At 40.8% G+C, this 19,406-nt stretch overlaps 1 protein-coding gene across 1 annotated transcript in view; it reads right to left on the bottom strand.

The window, feature by feature from the left end:
- gabbr1a (gamma-aminobutyric acid (GABA) B receptor, 1a) overlaps positions 1 to 17,374 on the bottom strand; it is a 76,131-nt gene extending 58,757 nt beyond the window's left edge. The window contains exons 1-7 of the mRNA XM_080426011.1: positions 17,268 to 17,374; positions 16,782 to 16,837; positions 13,194 to 13,280; positions 12,858 to 12,922; positions 12,211 to 12,349; positions 4,744 to 4,929; positions 2,537 to 2,554 (exon numbers count right to left, since the gene is read on the bottom strand). Of these exons, the coding sequence (XP_080282137.1) occupies positions 2,537 to 2,554; positions 4,744 to 4,929; positions 12,211 to 12,349; positions 12,858 to 12,922; positions 13,194 to 13,272 (487 nt within the window). The 5' untranslated portion in view covers positions 13,273 to 13,280; positions 16,782 to 16,837; positions 17,268 to 17,374. The remainder of the gene's footprint in view (positions 1 to 2,536; positions 2,555 to 4,743; positions 4,930 to 12,210; positions 12,350 to 12,857; positions 12,923 to 13,193; positions 13,281 to 16,781; positions 16,838 to 17,267) is intronic.
- Positions 17,375 to 19,406: the final 2,032 nt, after the last annotated feature.

Below are 19,406 nucleotides of genomic sequence, written 5' to 3'. Positions count from 1 at the left end.
CAGACAGGACACACGGACGGACACACGGACGGACAGGGGGTAAAACATACTCTCTCGCCATGCCTTTCGGCTTGGCAGAGACAAAAATGGAACTGGAACACTATAAAATGAAAGATTATAAATGGGTTTTCTCTCCTGATTGGATCAAATGGGTGCCCCACCTGAACATTATCGGTTTATTAAGGTGCTGGAGAGATGGGGAGATCCCTCTTACTGAGCAAACACTCTATATAGCAATTACATTACATTATGTAATGTAATGTGTAATGTATAGCAATGATTACTATCAGAATATATAGCTTCACCTTTGTTTTTGTTTTAGCAAAAAACTAAACAAAAAATCACTTACAGCACCTTTAAGACAGCACACCCTAAAATCACCTGTGTTCATTCAGCTATGAGAGTGTAAAAATGTACCCAAATGGACACATTCAGAGTTAGGGTAATGACAGGACTCGGGAAATTACATTCTCCCGTTATGTTAATTGTGTCTTTGTGAAGCCTCTGTCCTCGTTATGTTATGTGAGTTGTCATTCCCATGTCGACATAAATCCTGGCTGAGAGAATTAAGGTTTTAAATTTGACAGTGGATATTCAGCTGTCAGATGGCATTGGTAAAGGAAACTTTTGATCTGTCTGTTGGAGCGCTCTGAACACCCTCCACAGATCCTTACTCACAATATTAACCACACTTAACCCATGCCTAAACATAACAAACAGTGCCTAATCTTAAAGCCTTTACATTTACCATGTAACTTTCCTCTTCTACCCCGGATTTGAAGCCGGTTTCCTGCGCAAGTGCTGACATTTTACCATTGAGCTAATAGAGCCTGCCTGCTTGCTCAGGGGATGAATTGAATCTTGACCATCAAGTCAAAATTCGAGTCAGGACCTGTGTCTAGGTGAGACATGACCTTTGACACGATCTAAATGTCTCAATAGAAGAGCAGGGAGACAAAATACAACCACCCCAATTGTATAAGTTATATTGTATAAACATACTCTACCATACAGATTGGACAAAATTACATTTAAATCATGAAAAAGTTCATGTGCCACTTAAACTAAATTAATGAATGCCAAAAAACATGCCTATAAACTTAATTAACAGTGCCTAACCTTACCACAAAAACCCATGCCTAAACTTAATTAACAGTGCCTAACCTTAATTGAAATGAGTTAATGAATTAGACCACACCAAACCCCTTGCACAATTAAACGTAACTAACAGTGCATAACCTTAACTCAAATGAATTAACTAAACTACACCAATCTCACTAACAGTCACTAACCTGAACCAGCTGCAGTTGCAAGCTATAACCATGTGATTGCCCCCGAACTAAACAATGGTGCAGTTTGCAGAGGCTCAGAGCGGGCTGAATATCCACTACAATGCATGCATGCGTTTGTGTGTCTGTGAATCGCTATGTGGCATTTGTGAAATTGTAGATTAGTGTCCAATTCCTGCTCAGGCCCTTCCAACAACAACAGCTCCTATGTGGTTCAATACCTGAGAAATGCTTATTTCTCTGGTGTGACTGCAAGAGCAATGGGGTTAGTCTGCGGTTAACAATTCAATTATTACAAGTGACTGACATTATCATTATTTCACCAGTATATTGTACCTTTTATTTATCCAAGAAAGGTTGTCAGAACACAGCACACTTGCATTCGTCAGCAACATACTGCTTCACCCTAATACACATTTAGTAAAAAGTAATTTTCTGTAATCTGCTAACCCTGATTGTTAATTCCCTTTGTCAATTTTGTTCAGTCAATCAAAGGTTACTATTTCAAATCTAAGTGTCTTGCTTTTTGCTGCCTGCACGAGAGAGAGAGAAAAAGAGAGAGAAAAAAAGAGAGAGAGAGAGGGAGGGGGAGAGAGAGAGAGAGAATAATGTATCTATTGTCTGTCTTATTAAAAAGTGAAAGCCTCTGCTCCGTCTCTCAGAATAATACAACAGCCTAGTAAATCCCAGTGGACAGTAACCAAGTGCATTTACTTGAGTACTGTACTTAAATACAGTTTTTGAGTTTTCTACCAGCTCACACCACGATGCGAAGTGTTGTGAGCTTGTAAAGTGTCTACATTTTAATACAGCAATGTATTGATTTATGCATGTACTTCAGCATACTTAAGTATTTTTTTAAAGCGAATACTCAAATACTTTAACTCAAGTACAAATTTGACCGAGCAACTTTCACTTGTAGTTGAGTAATATTTGACCTGGAGTATCTTTGACTCAAGTACTGGGGCTGAGTGTCCACCACTGGTTAATCATCAGGGTCTAAAACTTGGAGGGGTGGGTGCATGCAAGCTTGTAGATCGTCTATTTTTGGCAAGTTTAAAGCGGGTTTAAGTACACTGCTGTTTATTACTGGTAGCGTTGCCCTACTCTCATAGATTAGAAACCGCTGCCCTCTTGTGTCCATAAAATGTATTGTAGCTTGAGATAAAAAAGATAAATAAAAATAATTATAATTATACATTATAGTGATAACAACATAATAATAAAACAAAAACACAAAATCCTACCTGTGTAGTTTCTGTCATCTTTGGTAAGCCAGCAGAAAAAAAGAAAAAGAAAAAGTTTATTAGCAAGGAGGATTTGGGTGAAAACAGGAAGATCTACAGTTTCAACATTTTAAAACATAGCTCTATTTGATGAAAAAGATAAATTAGATCTCTCATCTTTCACTAACATTGTTATGGTGTGTCATTTTCCTGGAGGAACATTGTGTGTATTCATAACTGTATTTAAAATTCATATTATTTCATGCCACAAGGTGGCAGAAATATACTTCTTGGACAGACAGCCAGGCTATCCTGTATACTAATACTATTATGTTGATGTAACTATCCCTGAGCAAATCTATAAAATGGCAAGTTTAGACTGGCAATAGTCATATGGCAGGAATTTCAAAACCAGTGCAAGTTTCACTGACTTTATCCTCCTCAGATTACACTCTAATTACTTAGTTAAAGGTAGGGTAAGTGATATGTTTTGATTAAAACAAAACATTTTGTGTTAAAAGGCTAAAGTACTATATTCTGATAGTAAACATTGCTATAGACTTAGTGTGTTTGTTCAGTAGCAAGGGTCTCCCCATCTCTCCAGCTCTTTAATAAACAGAAAATAAAATTTCAGGTGGGTGGCCAATCTTTAGCCAATCAGGAGAAAGTACCCATTTATCAGCTTACATTTTATAGTGTTCCAGTTCCATTTCTTTGTGTCATCACTTCCTATTTCACTTATTTCATATTTATCCTGTGTGAGTTCTCTCTCCTGATTGGATAAAATTGGTATCCTGACCTGAAAATGCATTTTCTGTTTAATCAAGAGCTGGAGGGATAGGGAGACCCCTGTTACTGAATAAACACTCTAGCAATGAGTACTGTCAGAATATAAAGCAATTTAACACTTATTTTAGATATCACTTACCCTATCTTTAATTCATATCCTAGCAACAGTTTGGAAAAGCAGGTGAATGTAATGCAAATGCCTGCTTTTTTGCAGTGAACATTTCCTTCAGACCTTCAAAGACTATCTGGTAACACTTTACTTGAGAGTACAACTCCATACATTTAATTCATGTTTAATTGATGATTAATTGATGATTAATTGTGTGAATACTCTCAAGTAAAGTGTTACCGACTAAATTATGTATGTTAAACAGATAATAAATGCATGTTGACATACAGTACATGCTATTGTAATGTGTCTTACAAAGATGAATTGTGAATTTTAAATGTAAATTGGGTTGTGTAATAATGCACAGGTGTAAGACGGAGTAAGCAAAAAGGCATCACTTAATCTATAGCACTTCCTCCAAATGTTGTGACCTACATTGCTGAATCAATGAAAGGAAAACAGAGATAGTATCACTCTGAATCAACTGTTGCTGGAGTGGTTGTGAATGCTGCCAAATGCTCTGTACTACAGAGTCTGTACCTATCCCTTCTTTTCTGTGCTGGCCTTTTTATGTATTATTCAACTGACCAGACTGATAATCTAATTGGTTAATGTTGTTAACTTAATTAATATGTTACTTGTTGTCCCCTTTTGAGTATGTTATGTTCCTCTGCTAGTCTTGAAAACAATATATTGATACTATCTCTGTTGTTTTAAATGTGCTCTATAAATAAAGTGGATTGGATTGGATTGGATATTCAAAATAACACAGGCGAGGACATTTTTCAGTGTGATCATGGGCACAACAAGGACACAAGTGGCTAGGAAACAAATTATAGTTTAACGTGTATGATCTGAAAGGCTTTTTCTCCCCAAAACAAAAAAAGAATTATTCCAATATTGTGTTGTTACTGTATCCTGTTTTAGCCTAGTTTATACTCTTTCGCACTGACAGTGTTGCTTGCAGATCAAATCTGTTGTTGTCGGCAAGCGTCACCATCATGCGACGGAGCATATTTTTTTTTAATTTTATTTAGAGTAGCCAATAATTTTTTACCCCTTTTTCTCCCCAATTTAGTCGTTATGCCAATTAATTCCTCCCCGCACACATTTCTGTGTTGCCACTGCTGTCGTATCCTGCTGCCTCACCTGCCAGTGAGGAGCCCCCACCAGGAGGACGTAGAGCCTTTGTCCTACTCCTCCCGCCCAACACTCCCCGCTGACAGGTGCCGCCCCAGCCCGTAGGAATATGTGCAATGACCAATATATATATATATATATATATATAGTATAAATTGAACTTAATGCTGATTCCCATTGAGGCACTCACAGAGGCACGAGGGTTTGTGTGAGTCCCACTTGCCCAGCTTGGTGCAGTGGCTGACGTTTCTGCCTTCCAGGATGAAGCCGGCGTGGCAGCTGTAGTGGAGAACTGTGCCCTCCACCGGTGGGCCCGGGGGCTTCACCGCCACCCTGCCGTTCTCCAGAGATGTCCACACCCGTGGGCACAGCAGCACTTGCAGTTTGGAAGAGAGGGAGAGGAGGAGATAATTAAGCAGCTGTAGAAAGCCAGTAAAGCTGCTTCGGGAGAACATTTGAAGCTTAACTGTATACCAGAAGATCTTTTAACCCATTTAGACCGGGAACCCCTATACGTAACCATACCTTTCAATCTGGGAACCCCTTTTGGGGTTGTTGTTGCTATGTACAGTATATAGGAACATAATTTTTTTTGTAACGTTTGAATAAATATTTGAGGTTTTTCAGAAAACTCAGGATTTAGAAGGCGTTTTTGGAATCGCCCTCAGGTCTAAATTTAAGGGAATGATGGTAGTATTTGCACAGACAGTGTGAGGGACTCACAGACACTGTCTATGCAAATACTGCCATAGCTTGCGAGCTTCCAAAATTGTATTAAATGTTTTGATCATAGACCTTTCGTCATACAGCTGGTCACGACCCAGGTTATTCTGATGTGGCATAGCTCTGGTGTGAAAGGGGGAGCATGGGTTAAGAGGCCATAACACGTGTGCAATTTTCGCATTGTGCCTGTGAATTATCTTTTGTTGCTTTCGTTGTTGTTAATGAGACATCATGTTGTATAACAATGCAATTTTAATTATTTTTGTAGTTACATTGATGTCATATTTAATTATTTGTTTGTTTGTTTGTTTGTTTGTTTGTTTGTTTGTTTGTTTGTTTGTTTGTTGTGTGTGTGTGTGTGTGTGTGTGTGTGTGTGTGTGTGTGTGTGTGTGTGTGTGTGTGTGTGTGTGTGTGTGTGTGTGTGTGTGTGTGTGTGTGTGTGTGTGTGTGTGTGTGTGTGTGTGTGTGTGTGTGTGTGTGTCATTCACAGTTAAAGCCAGACTACAAGTCCTTCCCACCAGACTCAATCTCTCCATCTGGTTCCTCATTGCTTGCACCACACCAGAGAACAGATCACTGAAACACTGTCGCACATCTTGAATGGCTGCTATGCATACAAAGGGATGTACATAGCACGTCACAATAGAATAGTGGAACTCATAGCGAAGTACATATCAAAATATAATGCATCTACAGTGAGAATGTACAAACATTCCCGTGTCATTCCATCCATGTTCCATCTCTGTGATAACCCAGACATATTTACATCTTTGACAGCTAATACACCAGATGTTGTTGTGGTTGATGAAGCGCCCAGGGAAGTGTCTGTGTCAGAGATAGCATGCACCTTTGACCTTAGCCTAGGGGAGGCCTTTATGACCAAGGTCATTAAATACCAACCACTCCTACATACCATCTCAGAGCTGGGTTATAGGTGCAGACTATTTGTTTTTATATTCGGCAGCCTGGGACATACCCACAGACTAGTTGTTAGAGGGCTTCAACAACTTAAGATGCCCAAAAAGGAGGCAAAAAAGCTGGCAAAGTATTGTGCTATCTCTGCTATAATTGGCAGTCGCCATATATGGCGGAGACGCTGTTACTTATACCCACAGAGTACTGAGTAACATTCCTATTGTATCATGAAAACATACGCCATGATTTTGTGAATGTAACCCTACTGCACCTTTAATATTTGTGTGTGTGTGTGTGTGTGTGTGTGTGTGTGTGTGTGTGTGTGTGTGTGTGTGTGTGTGCGTGCGTGCGTGCGTGCGTGCGTGCGTGCGTGCGTGCGTGCGTGCGTGCGTGCGTGTATTGTACAAGGTCAAGGTCATTGCTTAAACATTGCAGTTATACATTGTAGACCCTCACTAAACAGTATGAGCAGAGTTTAGACTGCCTCCCTCAACATCTGGCCTGTCTTCAATTAAGTGTATTGGGGGTTTTGTACCATCAAGGTTGGATGCTGGGATTGAGGTTTGTTTACCAGTTATTTTACTCCAGTCAGCTAAAGTTATTTGATCATCTCAGAAATGAGTTTAATCTGCCTAGAACTGACTTTTCTTTTAACTAAGAGACTTTTTAGAAAGTCATGAGGACTGGGACGAAATTAGAATCCCTTCAGCATTAGAATCCTTTCTGATTGACATTCAAAATGATGCTTCAAGTGGAAAAATAATCACTAGCTTATATCAAAATCTATTATCAATGGTTCCCAGTGACTCTCTTTATATAAAAGCAAAGTGGGAGGCAGAAATACAACAAGAGATTACACAAGAAGAATGGGTTGATGCCTGCACTGAAGTGTGCAAAGTAACTAACTCTAATTCTTGGAGAGAATATCAGTGGAAATTATGAGCAGATTTTTTAAGACCCTGTTACTGACTGCCAGAGCAGGCACTACTCCTACAAGTGAGTGATGGAGGAGATGTGGTGAGCAGGTCGGTAACCATACACATATCTTCTGGACATGTCCTAAGTTACGATAGTTTTGGAATGTAGTATTTAGTGACATCAATAGAGTATTTGGTACTCAAGTACCACAAGATTTCAAGACGGCCATTCTAGGGATTGTGTCGACAGGCTTTGAATGCAGGAAGAATATTTACCTCCTTCAGATATTGTTAACGGCAGCCAAGAAAAGTGTCACAATTAATTGGCTAGGACTGCATCCTCCAACCCACGAACAATGGCAGAATAAAGTCAAATAAATTAGAGATATGGAAAGAATAACTTATTCGGTGGGCTACAAAGTGAACAATTTATTAAAACAAATACACCTTTTGCACGCATTGAGTTCCAACATGACACATTTCTATAAAGAGACTTATATCTGTCTACAATTGGATATGTATGAATATACGGTATGTATGTAGATATATTGTAAGGCAATGTATGTGTGGATATATACTGTATGTTCTTCCGTATTATGCATATTTATATATTTCTCTTTGATGACTACTGATCCCCCCCATCCCCCCTTTCTTTTCTTTTTCTTTTCTCTTTCTTTCACTTTGGTTGTCTTAATTATTTGTTTGTTTGTTTGTTTGTTTTTAATTTTCTTATTCTCCTTTTATTGCTGCTGTCTCACTAGGGAGGCCATGTGAACTATTGTATATAAAAAAACAGTATTAGCATTCAAGCTGCAAGCAGAGGTGTAGTGCTCACTTCACCATGGCGTCCCACCAGGCTTTTGAGCAGGAGTACGAGCACGCACATGCACTGGCATGCACGTGTGTGCCCGCGAGACTGCGTTCCCATACTAGTGTCACACTGCTACATGTATGATAGCTTATACCGATGTAGTTGTAGCGTAGCATGCAGATTAGTTGTTGGTAGGCTACTTAAGGAAAACAACTGCAGTTAAAGGCACTTCACACCCCACCAGATGTGCAACCCAACGCTCATCTGGTCTCTCCATTCAGTAGAATGCGTTGGTCTTGCCAACGCAACGTTGCAAGGTTCTATAAATCATGGCATTCCTTGGAAAAGTTACAAAGACTACTAAATGAAAACTAAACAAAATAGTACATTTCTAACTAAAACTTGGCTACTTGTGCTCACGTAAACCTAACTAAAATAATAATACTAATCAAAATAAAAACTAAATATTTCATAATACTGGTCAGAGCGTGTCTGTGCGCATTCGCGCACGTGCATGCACGTAGTGTCCCCCCTGTTAAAAAATCACCACTACACCACTGGCTGCAAGTGAGTTTACAAGTCAAAACAATGGAAAGCTACTAGTATGGCTTTCTCTATTACATAAAGACATAGAACCACCTATCTCAAATTCTCCAAAATTATAACACTTTTAATGATGCCAAACTCTGACAACCCTGTTCAGCAGTGTCATAGACAAACAAAAAACTTGCTCGTGAATGGTGACAACCCTGGAATTACCCAGGCCCATACACAACTCAGAATGACCCTGTGTGAGGGATTACATTCTTTACAAAACTCATGAACGAGTTGTTTCTAACCAACTGTCTCTCCATCTATCACAGAACAACCTTTTGGATCCCAACCAACCAGTCTGTATTGAAACCTTCTCATTCCACTGAAACAGCAATTCTCGCAGTCACAGAGGCACTGAAAACTGCCTAGGCTGCCTCATCATTCTTGACCTATCTGCAGAATTTGACTGCCCTCATCATTCTTGACCTATCTGCAGAATTTGACTGAGTGAACCAACAGCTTCTCTCAGACACCCTTTCTGACCTTTATTGGTATCACTGGGATGGCATTGAACTGGTTCTCCTCTACCTGCCAAGTTTCATGGAAAGGTTTGCTTTCATCCCCTGATACCGTCTTGAATCCCCCAGGGGTATTTGGCCCCCTCTTTTTATCCCTTCCACCAGATCCAATGGCGCTGTGACTGTCATCTCTGCTCACAAGCTCTCCTGTCACTGGTTTGTTGATGACACTCAACTGTTTTTTTTCTCCTCCTCTCCCTTTGCCACACAGGTTGAAGAGCATATTGCTGCATTCCTGGCTGTGTCATCTCACAGTGGATGTCCTCCTACAACCTCAAGCTCAACAGCAGACAAGACTGAGCTTCACTTCTTTCCTGGAAAGTCTTTCCCCCTGCAAGATCTTTCAGTTTCCATTTATATCAACTTGCCAAGAACCGGGGAGTTGTCCTGGACAGAGAGCTGTCATTCAAAGCACACAATGCAGCAATTACTCAATCCTGTAGGTTTGCAATGTACAACATCCGGACATATCCAGGCATGAGTCTGACTACAGTAACTCCCTCCTTGCTGGTCTGACAGCATGCTCACTCAAACCCCATCCAGAATGCCACAGCATGCCTGGTCTTCAACCACCCAACATTTTCACATCTCCCCCCTTCTGCCTTCTCTTCAGTGGCTTCAAGTTGCTGCCACCAATCCAATTCAAAACACTGGTGTGATGACCTACAAGACAATCAAGGGCATGGCATCTCCTTACAATCAGGATATGGTCCACCCCTACATCCCTTCCTGCACACTTTGATCAGCTAACACAGGACGTCTGCTCCCCCCTTCCCTACGACACCCTGGCCAATGCTCCAAATGTCCTGTACTCTTTTACCTTCTGGCTCCCAAGCTGTGGAATGACCATCCCCCCTGAGTCAGGACTGCAGACTCACTCCCCGTTTTTTGCCGCAGTCTGAAAACTAACCTCTTCAAACTTTACCTTACTTTGCAGATGTGCCATATGTTCGATACTTGTTCACATATGCAATGAATGTCAAGTAGATAGACATATACAGTTTGCTTGTCCATAAATGCTAAGTACCGTATGTTATTTACTGTAGATAGCACTTTATTTCGACAAATGGTAGGTTTGATTTTTATCCCGTATTGCACTCTATTTACTTGACCATTTACGCTGTCATTTATTGACTAGGATTAATTTACTTCAATCTTGCACTTCTGTAAATTTAGCATCTGCTAAATAAATTGTAATTTTAATTATAACTCAAAACAACACCGGTCAGGGTTAATTCTGTCTACATGTCAGTGTTCATTGCAGTACTTTATGGATGATAGCGTCTATACCACATGTGGAGCCCTAGACCCCTGGCACACAACCTGCTCAGGAACCAGGAAGCACTTCCACCCCGACGGCAGCGCATATTGGGAGTGTGGTGATGCAAAAATGTTGTGGCAAGCTATTGATTTGAAGGGGGAATTCACGTCTGAAAGTGACTTTCAAGATCATATGGACCCTTGCTGGTGAGGGAGAAAACCCACTACTTCTAGATGACCCTATCACAATGGCAGAAGTTCAATATGTGATTGACCATCAGCTAAAGGCAGGAAAAGAGCAGGCCCTGGTGGTGTAAGCCCAGGTGTGTTCAAACTTCCGCCAAGTGAATGGGTGATGTTTCTATGCATAGTATGCACACTCATGAACTCAACATATTTGTATGGCTATCCAATGGTCCCTGCTAGATTGATCATAACATAACAGATCATAACAGACTGATGTCCTGGTATAAGCCATTCCAGGAGCAGGCAGGAGCTTGAACACATTGTGGCACTTAGGCTTATAATTGGACATTGCGTCGGAAAGAAGCTGCAACTGTACATTTCCTTTATAGACTTTTCCAAAACCCATGACAGGGTCCCAAGAGGAAAACTGTTCATAGTCTTCAAGAACCTGGGGTGTGGAGTTACTATGATTTTGGTTCTGATGTCAATGTACAGTGTGACAACAAGTATCCTGGGCTCCACCACAATAACAGCGTCCAGCGGAGGGAGGCAAGGATCCCCTACATCCTGCTTCCTGTTTGTGATGTTTGTTGACATGCATCAAGAAAGATGAAACAACAGTTTGGTGACGATGGTTTCCTGAAATGGCTCCATGTCCTAATGCTAAAGAGAAAGGCTGACCGAAAAACTAACATATTTGGAGGAATATTGTGATGAATATGGCATGCTTGTTAATGAAAGTAAAACAAAGTTTATGGCTATATTGGGATGTGAGGAAGACAGGCAACCTATTCAGCTCACTTCGTTTTCAGTGAGACATTGTGACAGTTATACATATCTTGGGGCCATCTTCACTGCTGATGGAAATGCCCGAAACTCACTTGCCCTACATGTAAAAGAGAAGACTTTTACAGAGAAGACACTTAAACAAACTGATTATCTTCCTGTCCACCAACTTTGATGCTCCGTTTTGTGTAAAACGGATGGTTTTTGAGGCTACTTTCTCATCAGCTATCTTGTATGGGTGTGAGGCTTGGTTAAAATGCCCCTTAACCCATTTAGACAGGGAAAGCATCGGACTGTGTCATTTTTAGATTTACTTTAAAGTTCATAGCGTAGCACTAGTGCCGCGCTATGAACTTGTAGATCTTATTTTTTTAAACGTGAAAAATTTGTGCAAATCTTTGAATATATATGTTTTCAAGCAAACATTTGTAACTCAAATCTTTGCTTCTGGGGATCCCTGGAACAAAATATTAAAAAAATGTTTAAAAAATATATATTCAAAGATTTGCATACATTTTCACCATTGTTTTTCAAAAATAGCAGATCTACAAGCTCATAGCATCAGAGCACCTTCATTGCCAGCTTTAGTGAGAGAAAAGCAAGCCAGGTTCTTCACCAAGATACAGCAGTGTCAAGGGACGTACCCCCAATCCAACCCTGGATGCTGAGCGTCAAGCAAGGAGGCATTGGGTCCCATTTTTCTAGTCTTTGGTATGACCTGGACGGGGATCGAACCCCAACCTCCCAACCTCAGGGCGGACACTCTAACGAGCTGAGCGTGCTCTACTGTTAATTGATTAAGAGAAGGACAGACTGGTGCAGACTCTCAGTGAACAGTCTATAGAAACAGTGAATTTTCTTTTTAATTTTTAATTTACTGCAGCAGCAGTTCATTCAATTTAAACCAGAGAGAGACTGTTAGAGGGCTGGATCAAAGAGAACTTACAACATCTGCTGATCTGCATGATGTCCGTCCACGTGCCATTGGGCAAACACTTCCTGACCTTAGGCCCCACAATCACCCTGTTCCCTCTGCAGATGTACTCGATCTCATAATCCACCGGCAGGATCTGCACACTGCGTATCTGCCAGGGAGAGGGAGGGAGAGAGTGTTATATTAGTGCCAAAGAGAGGGAGTAATTACAGTGATTGATGCTCTCTCATACCATTTGTCGCATTCACTTAGGGACTCCTTTAATTTTGTCTTAATGCACTGGCTTTCTAGACCCATATGGTGCTATTGGTTGAGCTGTGTTATAAATGACATCTCATGGCAATATCTTCTGAATTAACAAGCTGCTGTGGTGTTGAAAGGCATCTTGACTCTGGTTTGAGGAGGGGGGTCTCTAGGGGGATGTGTGATTATATTTCAACCTGGCGCTGCGATGCTGCATGCATATGTGGGTGGAATTGTGTGCATGAGTGTATGTCTGTCCATGTCTTTGTGCCCTGCACAGTGCACACATAAGAGTGTGTGTTTGATGCTTGTATGCGTGAGTGTATGAGCGGGTGTCTTTGGAAATTTGGAAATGCCCAATTAACACGGTTTGTTCCGTGCGTTTCTAATCCAGAGCAGATCCAGAACCTGTGTACCTGTTCTTGGGTCAGCCCTCTGTAGCGGATCCCTCCATCCCTGGGAGGCCTGATGATGGCACAGCCTGAAAGAAAAGACGAGTGAAGGAGGCAGACAAGACGGAAGGAAGAGCTTCATCTCCCAGAGAAAGTAGATATATTACTGTAACAGGATATCCCTGTTCCATTTGGTGCCTGCCTAACGTGCACAAATAACAGCACTCCATTTAGGTCACTTAGCAATCTCCATGGAGCTACTTCTACCCATTAATGCATATAAACACACACACTCACCAACACTCAAACACAAGCACATAAACAGACATGCACATAGAAACAAAAACACAAGCAAATTACCTCCAGTTGATGAATTATGTATGGGCACAACAAGAGATGGAAGAGCATAGAGAATTATCAGAAACAATAGCTGTGCCATCTCTGGATCTGAAGAGAGGAGAGAGAATGAGAAAATGAGGGAGGGAGAGAGAGAGAGGAGAAAAGGAGAGAGAGAGAAATGAGGGGGAGAGAGAGGGAGAGTTTATGCACAAAATATCGCATAATAAAATAAAACACAAAGAGGAAGTGGGGCTTTGGGCAAAAGAAACAGAGAAAGCAAGGAAACAGAATAAAGATAGGAAGGTTAATGAATAGTATTCTTCCAGCAGGGAGGCTGTCGTTTGTGAGAGTATCATGACTACAGTGCACACATACAGTACTACTGCTGCAAACCTACTGATGCCACTCTTAACCACGTAAAGGGGGACATCAGCCATTTCCAACTTATCTTCATATACTAATGCTAATTATTATAAGATGCCACCATTTCTGTCTACTGGCTCTGTGTCTCAGAGGAGAGCTGTGGACAGTTCACGAACCTGCCTACTAGAGACATCATCATGAGGTAGGTTTGGTCATTTCAAACAAGATTTTATTTTGTTTTTGCAAGAACAATGGCTTCTATTCCATAATGCTAACTTTCCAGTAAGAGCAAGGCTGTAGTTTCTATTAGCTTGGAATCCCCACCGATGATGTCATTGGTAGGCTAGGCAGGCTTCTGAACTGTAGCCCGCCAATGAGACGCAGAGCGAGTAGGCAGAAAATGTGCCATTTTATGATGAGCATTAGTGAGGACCAATTATATGATTATAAGGTTGAAAATGGTTGAAGTGCTCCTTTAAGCCCTATTTTTTTAAATAGCTAAAATAGCCCATTTGCAGATCTTCTATTTTTGTTATTTTTATCATTTCAATTATTTATTTATGTTTTTTTTGCCCAAAGTAGTCGTGTCTGGTTGAATGTGGTTAAAGGAATACACACTTAAATAACCTGGTCAATTTACCACGTGTGCAAGGGGAAGTTTGTCTACACTCTCATCTCTCAGTGTGTGCATTATATCCTGTGCTATGGTGCCACTGAAATGCTATAGTTCTAAAGTTATAGCTTGAAATGCTATAGTTCTAAAGTTATAGCTTCCATCCACCAGCTATCAGGGATTAGCAGACAGTATACCGTAGCAATAAACGTTCACTCAAGCAACATTTTCCATTTTGATTTATTTTCAAATGTCTACAATCTACAAGCTGTGAGCTTGTACATTAACTATTTTTAGCTATTTGTCGTCCAACTAAGTGTATAGGGCTTAAGTGGTTAAGTTGGTATTGTGTATTATTTTAACCACTTCAACCCCAGCATGTCTATCCTGGGGGGAAACATTCACCAAAAATAGCAAATATACACGTTGTGAGCTTGCTTGTATAGATTAGAAATTTGGGGTAGACGTCAAAAAGCGATCCAAGAACAGTTGTAGCTCAAGTCTGGTTCTTTAAGAATAGAGAGTTTAAGTGGTTAACGAGTAGTAGTAGTACATAGTAGACTCTCTTTTGGCTCTCTGGTATAGAGTTAGGCCACAAACCACTTAGCCATCAAACTGACTGCATAATGTACAGATTTCATGAGCAGTTTCCATCTGTGGGAGTGATGAGTTAACCTGTGACACTTCAAAAGATCCCTGACACTAGTCCATCAGTCATCTACTGTTGGAACACACACAGGGTACTGTGACTAGTCTCTCTCTCTCTCTCTCTCTCTCTCTCTCTCTCTCTCTCTCTCTCTCTCTCTCTCTCTCTCTCTCTCTCTCTCTCTCTCTCTCACACACGCAATGCACACACACATACACAGAAACAGGCAGACACACTGGGATGACAGGTACACAATGAAGTGTGCATGACATACTGTAAGTGTGTAGTGTGTACATACAGTATACAGTACGTACACACGCGCGCACGCACACGCACACACACACACACACACACACACACACACGCACACGCACACACACGCGCACACACACACACACACACACACACACACACACACACACACACACACACAGCCACATACATTTTGGTATCAAAGTATAACACACAACCCTATATATAGCTGCTCATTTGCAGTGTTGAATAATAAATGTGGCTTTACTGTGGTCTCAAATACACAAAGTCACATGTGTCGTACGCAGGCACACACACACGCACACGCACACGCGCACACGCACACGCGCACACACACACACACACACACACACACACACACACACACACACACACACACACACACACACACACACACACACACACACACACACACACACACACACACACACACGTACTAGACATACAAATATACACTGTGAAGTGATGGGTTGTGGTGTGGCAACAAAGCAAAGCACCACAGTGAGGGAGACAGATGGCAGCAAGGATTGCTTATGGAAGACAGACAAATTCTGCTGGATATTTCATTAGCCATTAGCCAGTGTATTTTTAGAGTGCAATGACAGGACGGGTGCATACATGTTGAGGGGGGGGGGGGTCAGCTTGTGTGTGTCAGTGTTTGTGCATGTGTTAGTATGTGTGTGCAGCTGTGCATGTGCATTGTGTGTAGTACAGATACAGGATATGCGCTCCCAGCAGGAGACATTAATATAACTGGCACCACACTGTGTAACATAAAAGCAAACAGTATGGCTCTGAGTCTGGCATGGACGAGACAGCCTAGAAAGTACAAAGACAGTTAACTTCCTCCATATGGAGGCTATGATGCAGAAATATCACCACCACTGATGTGGCTATCAACTTGCCGCTAGCTTACGACGCAATTAAGGCCAATTCCAGCACCCTGGACGATTCTATAAGAACCTTTAAATGTTGTTGATGTGTTGGTACAAATGGGTGTGTATAGTCCATCTTTATCATCTTGCTACCTCGACTGAGTTACTGCTGAATTACACATTGCCTAAAAACCCTTGAGTGTATGTTAATCCTGGAAGAATCTGGTCAGTTTCAGCACCATGGACAGCGCATCATGTTCAGATTGTTAGCGCAGTTGCCAGCAGCCTGCTGGATGCTTTTATAGGGCAGTGGTTTTCAACCCTTTTCATATCAAGGTCCATTATTTATTCGGCATTTGAGCCACGGACCACCATTTGATGAGATTTAGCCTCTCAGACCCAAGACTTCGAATATTTTGTTGTCGTTGGATGAGATTTTGTCCACAATTCCATGCTGTACTGATGTGGTACCAATAGGAGAGATGACAAAATAACAATTATTCTGCATTCCTCTAATTGTGTAAGACTTCTTGTAAATTAAGTAATGCAGATGTTTAACAATAATTTAACTCCTGAGAGTTAAAGATCTATAAGGGTCAACTCTCCATCATTTAGCTGGGGACCACCTGGAACCTCCTCAAGGACCACTGGTGGTCGCCGGACCACCAGTCTATACCAGTGGTTCTTGACAGTTTAGAACCACTGGTATAGAGTATTATTAAGCTCTTGGTCGTTATGATGACACACGCACACACTGACTCAGAGATATACTGTGATGTGTGTGCATGAGTGAGCATGAACTATTGAGACGTGAGGGTCACAGTAAGGGTGCCACCAACCGTATGCTGCCGGTAGTCACTGGTAGGCTGTTGACGAGGGAATCCGCGATGATGGCCTGTGAAGGAAGGCCGACCCATATATTTACAAGACGTCTGCACTGAATGAATCGGTGATCTAAAAAACGATCCTAAAAAAAAGGCAAATCAGATCTAACTGGACGGGATGATATTTCAAGAAGCATCATTTCGAGAGAAAAAAAATCCCCCCCCCCATAGCACCAGAATGGTAAAGGTAGAATAGGATGGTCGTGGGATTTTGCTAGAGAGAAATGAAAACAAACCGCTCTCTGTCCTACGAAAATACATTCTATACAGATCCATTGTACATAATAAAATATGATTAAAAACATCCTTTAGTGTGCTACTGTATGTGGCTGTGAAATCGAATGATTTTTTATAATATGCGTATAAATAAATGCAGTCAAACCAACAGTAACAGTATGCCACCCTGAAGCGATGCTGTAGCATGTGTGTAACGTTACTTACTATTAGTTTCGATGCGCTCAGTGAAGATAACAGCAGGTCCTTCGGGTGGGACTGATCGTCGGGGAATAAAAGCCCAGTGTCGGATTATTTGGTTTAAAAAAAAAAAACACGTCTTTATAACGAAGTGTATGGCTATTGATATGGCTATAATAAATATGCAACTAGCACCGTGCGCGTGCGTAAACAGAACGCCACAAAAACAAAAACGTATAGGCTATATTCTTCGGTGTATGTTATTGCTTGGGCGCACGCCAAAATAAATACATGACAAATATGATCCACAGAGGTGTACATGCACTATATACAAAACGCATCCCATATAATACGACGGAGCAGCGATTTGCCACCACACTCCCCGCTTTCTCCCCCTACAATCTAACGGCTATAAAATTCACGACGTCATGATGGAGAGACGTAGCTACCGTGCGTAACACTCCCTCTCTCTCTCACGCATCTATGTCAGCAGCAACCTGGATGATGCACGTTATGGTGTCGCCTATTAGGCCCACACCATATTATTATGATCAGCATACATCTGAGGAGGCTTTGGACTTATTAAAAGCTCGTGGATTTGTCCCACCGTGGATAATTCTATCAGGGTTTGAAGACTGGATATATGGGTCAAGTCGCAGACTGGTGGTCCAGTATTAACAGCCACTAGGCCATAGGCTATACGTTGTTAAGCCGATGTAAAGCCGTCTCTGGAGCTTACATGGTTAGCCTAATAAAGCAACAATCAGTAGTTTTTGTAACACTGGTCAGTCTAACGAACCAGACTCCTATAGCTCCTCTGTCTCCTTTTGTCTTAGCATCCTCCTCCTGCCTCTCCTCTCCTGCCATCTATTCCGAGACCATGGCTCTCTCTTCATATTTATATCCCTACTGAATAATTGAAGCATGGCGGGAATAGATAACCTCTGCTTCTGCTGTGTCTCACCATCACTCTTCCTAATGCCATAAACCACAAATTCACATCATCTCCTCCTACAAGCTGGCCCTACATTCCCGTTCATGAAAATAGCCTATAGCCAGAAGAGACACAAAACTAAGAAAGTATGCGAGTGACACACAAGGAAAAATAACTGTTACAGGTTGCAATGTTTTATTGATATTGAATCTTTTTACACTAGGCTATTGCATAAATGGTTGAGTCAGTTAAATTGAACAGTAGAATATGAGTGGCATGTCAAAGTCACACACTGGTTAATAGGCTACCATCAAGAGTTGAAGAAGTTAAGAGTGTTCTTGAGGATGTAAATGATGGGAGTGTTGAACATAAAGGAGTGGGATTAAGACAGGCGGTCAAGTGTGCACAACGTGCTTAAAATATCAGAATGTCGAGAACAACTGTACAATCTCAAATATTCAAATCCACTATGTCTCTGTACATTTCATTATTTTCCAACTTTATAATAATTACATACATTTACAAGTCATCTCTTGACTTAATTGTTTTTCACATTAAAACTTTCACAACATATACGTATACAGTATACATATATTATATACCGTATTTATATATTTATATACAGCATATATACTATATAATATACAGTATATATACTGTATACCTGTATGTCAGAAAATACAACAAATAAGTAAAATCAAATCTCAAAACTCATACTCAGCTGATTCACAATAAAAAAAAATTATCATAAAAGGGTACACAAAATCCTTCCAAGTGTTTCTAAATACAGCTAGAATTTCATATTATTCTGTTTAAAATGATGTCACTAAACAGGCTTAAAGGGGTAGTTCACCCCCAAAATAACTTTTTTTCTATTGATTACTGACCATCTGGAGCCTTGAATTCATAGATATTTTTTTGTTTTTGTCACATTCCTAAGCCAATAATTTGATTATAATAAATGTGTCCCCATTGATTCCGGTAGGAGACACAAATGCATTTGTGTCTCCTACCGGAATCAATGGGGCTAAATTTATTATAATCAAATAATAAAGGAAGGAATGCGACAAAAAAAATAAATATCCATGAATTCAAGGCTCCATGGGGTGAGTAATCAATAGAAAAAAAGTTATTTGGGGGGTGAACTACCCCTTTAATTTGTCAGGTGTTTTGTGTCAAGGCACACTTCAAATTACAACTGAGGACGTCTAAAGAATATTCAATTTGAATTT

Source organism: Gymnoscopelus braueri (genome assembly GCF_963280865.1).
Source record: "Gymnoscopelus braueri genome assembly, chromosome: 4".
NCBI classification, from domain to species: Eukaryota; Metazoa; Chordata; class Actinopteri; order Myctophiformes; family Myctophidae; genus Gymnoscopelus; species Gymnoscopelus braueri.
The sequence above is the reverse complement of the archived record's forward strand: the minus strand, read 5'-3'. Positions and strand labels throughout refer to the sequence as shown.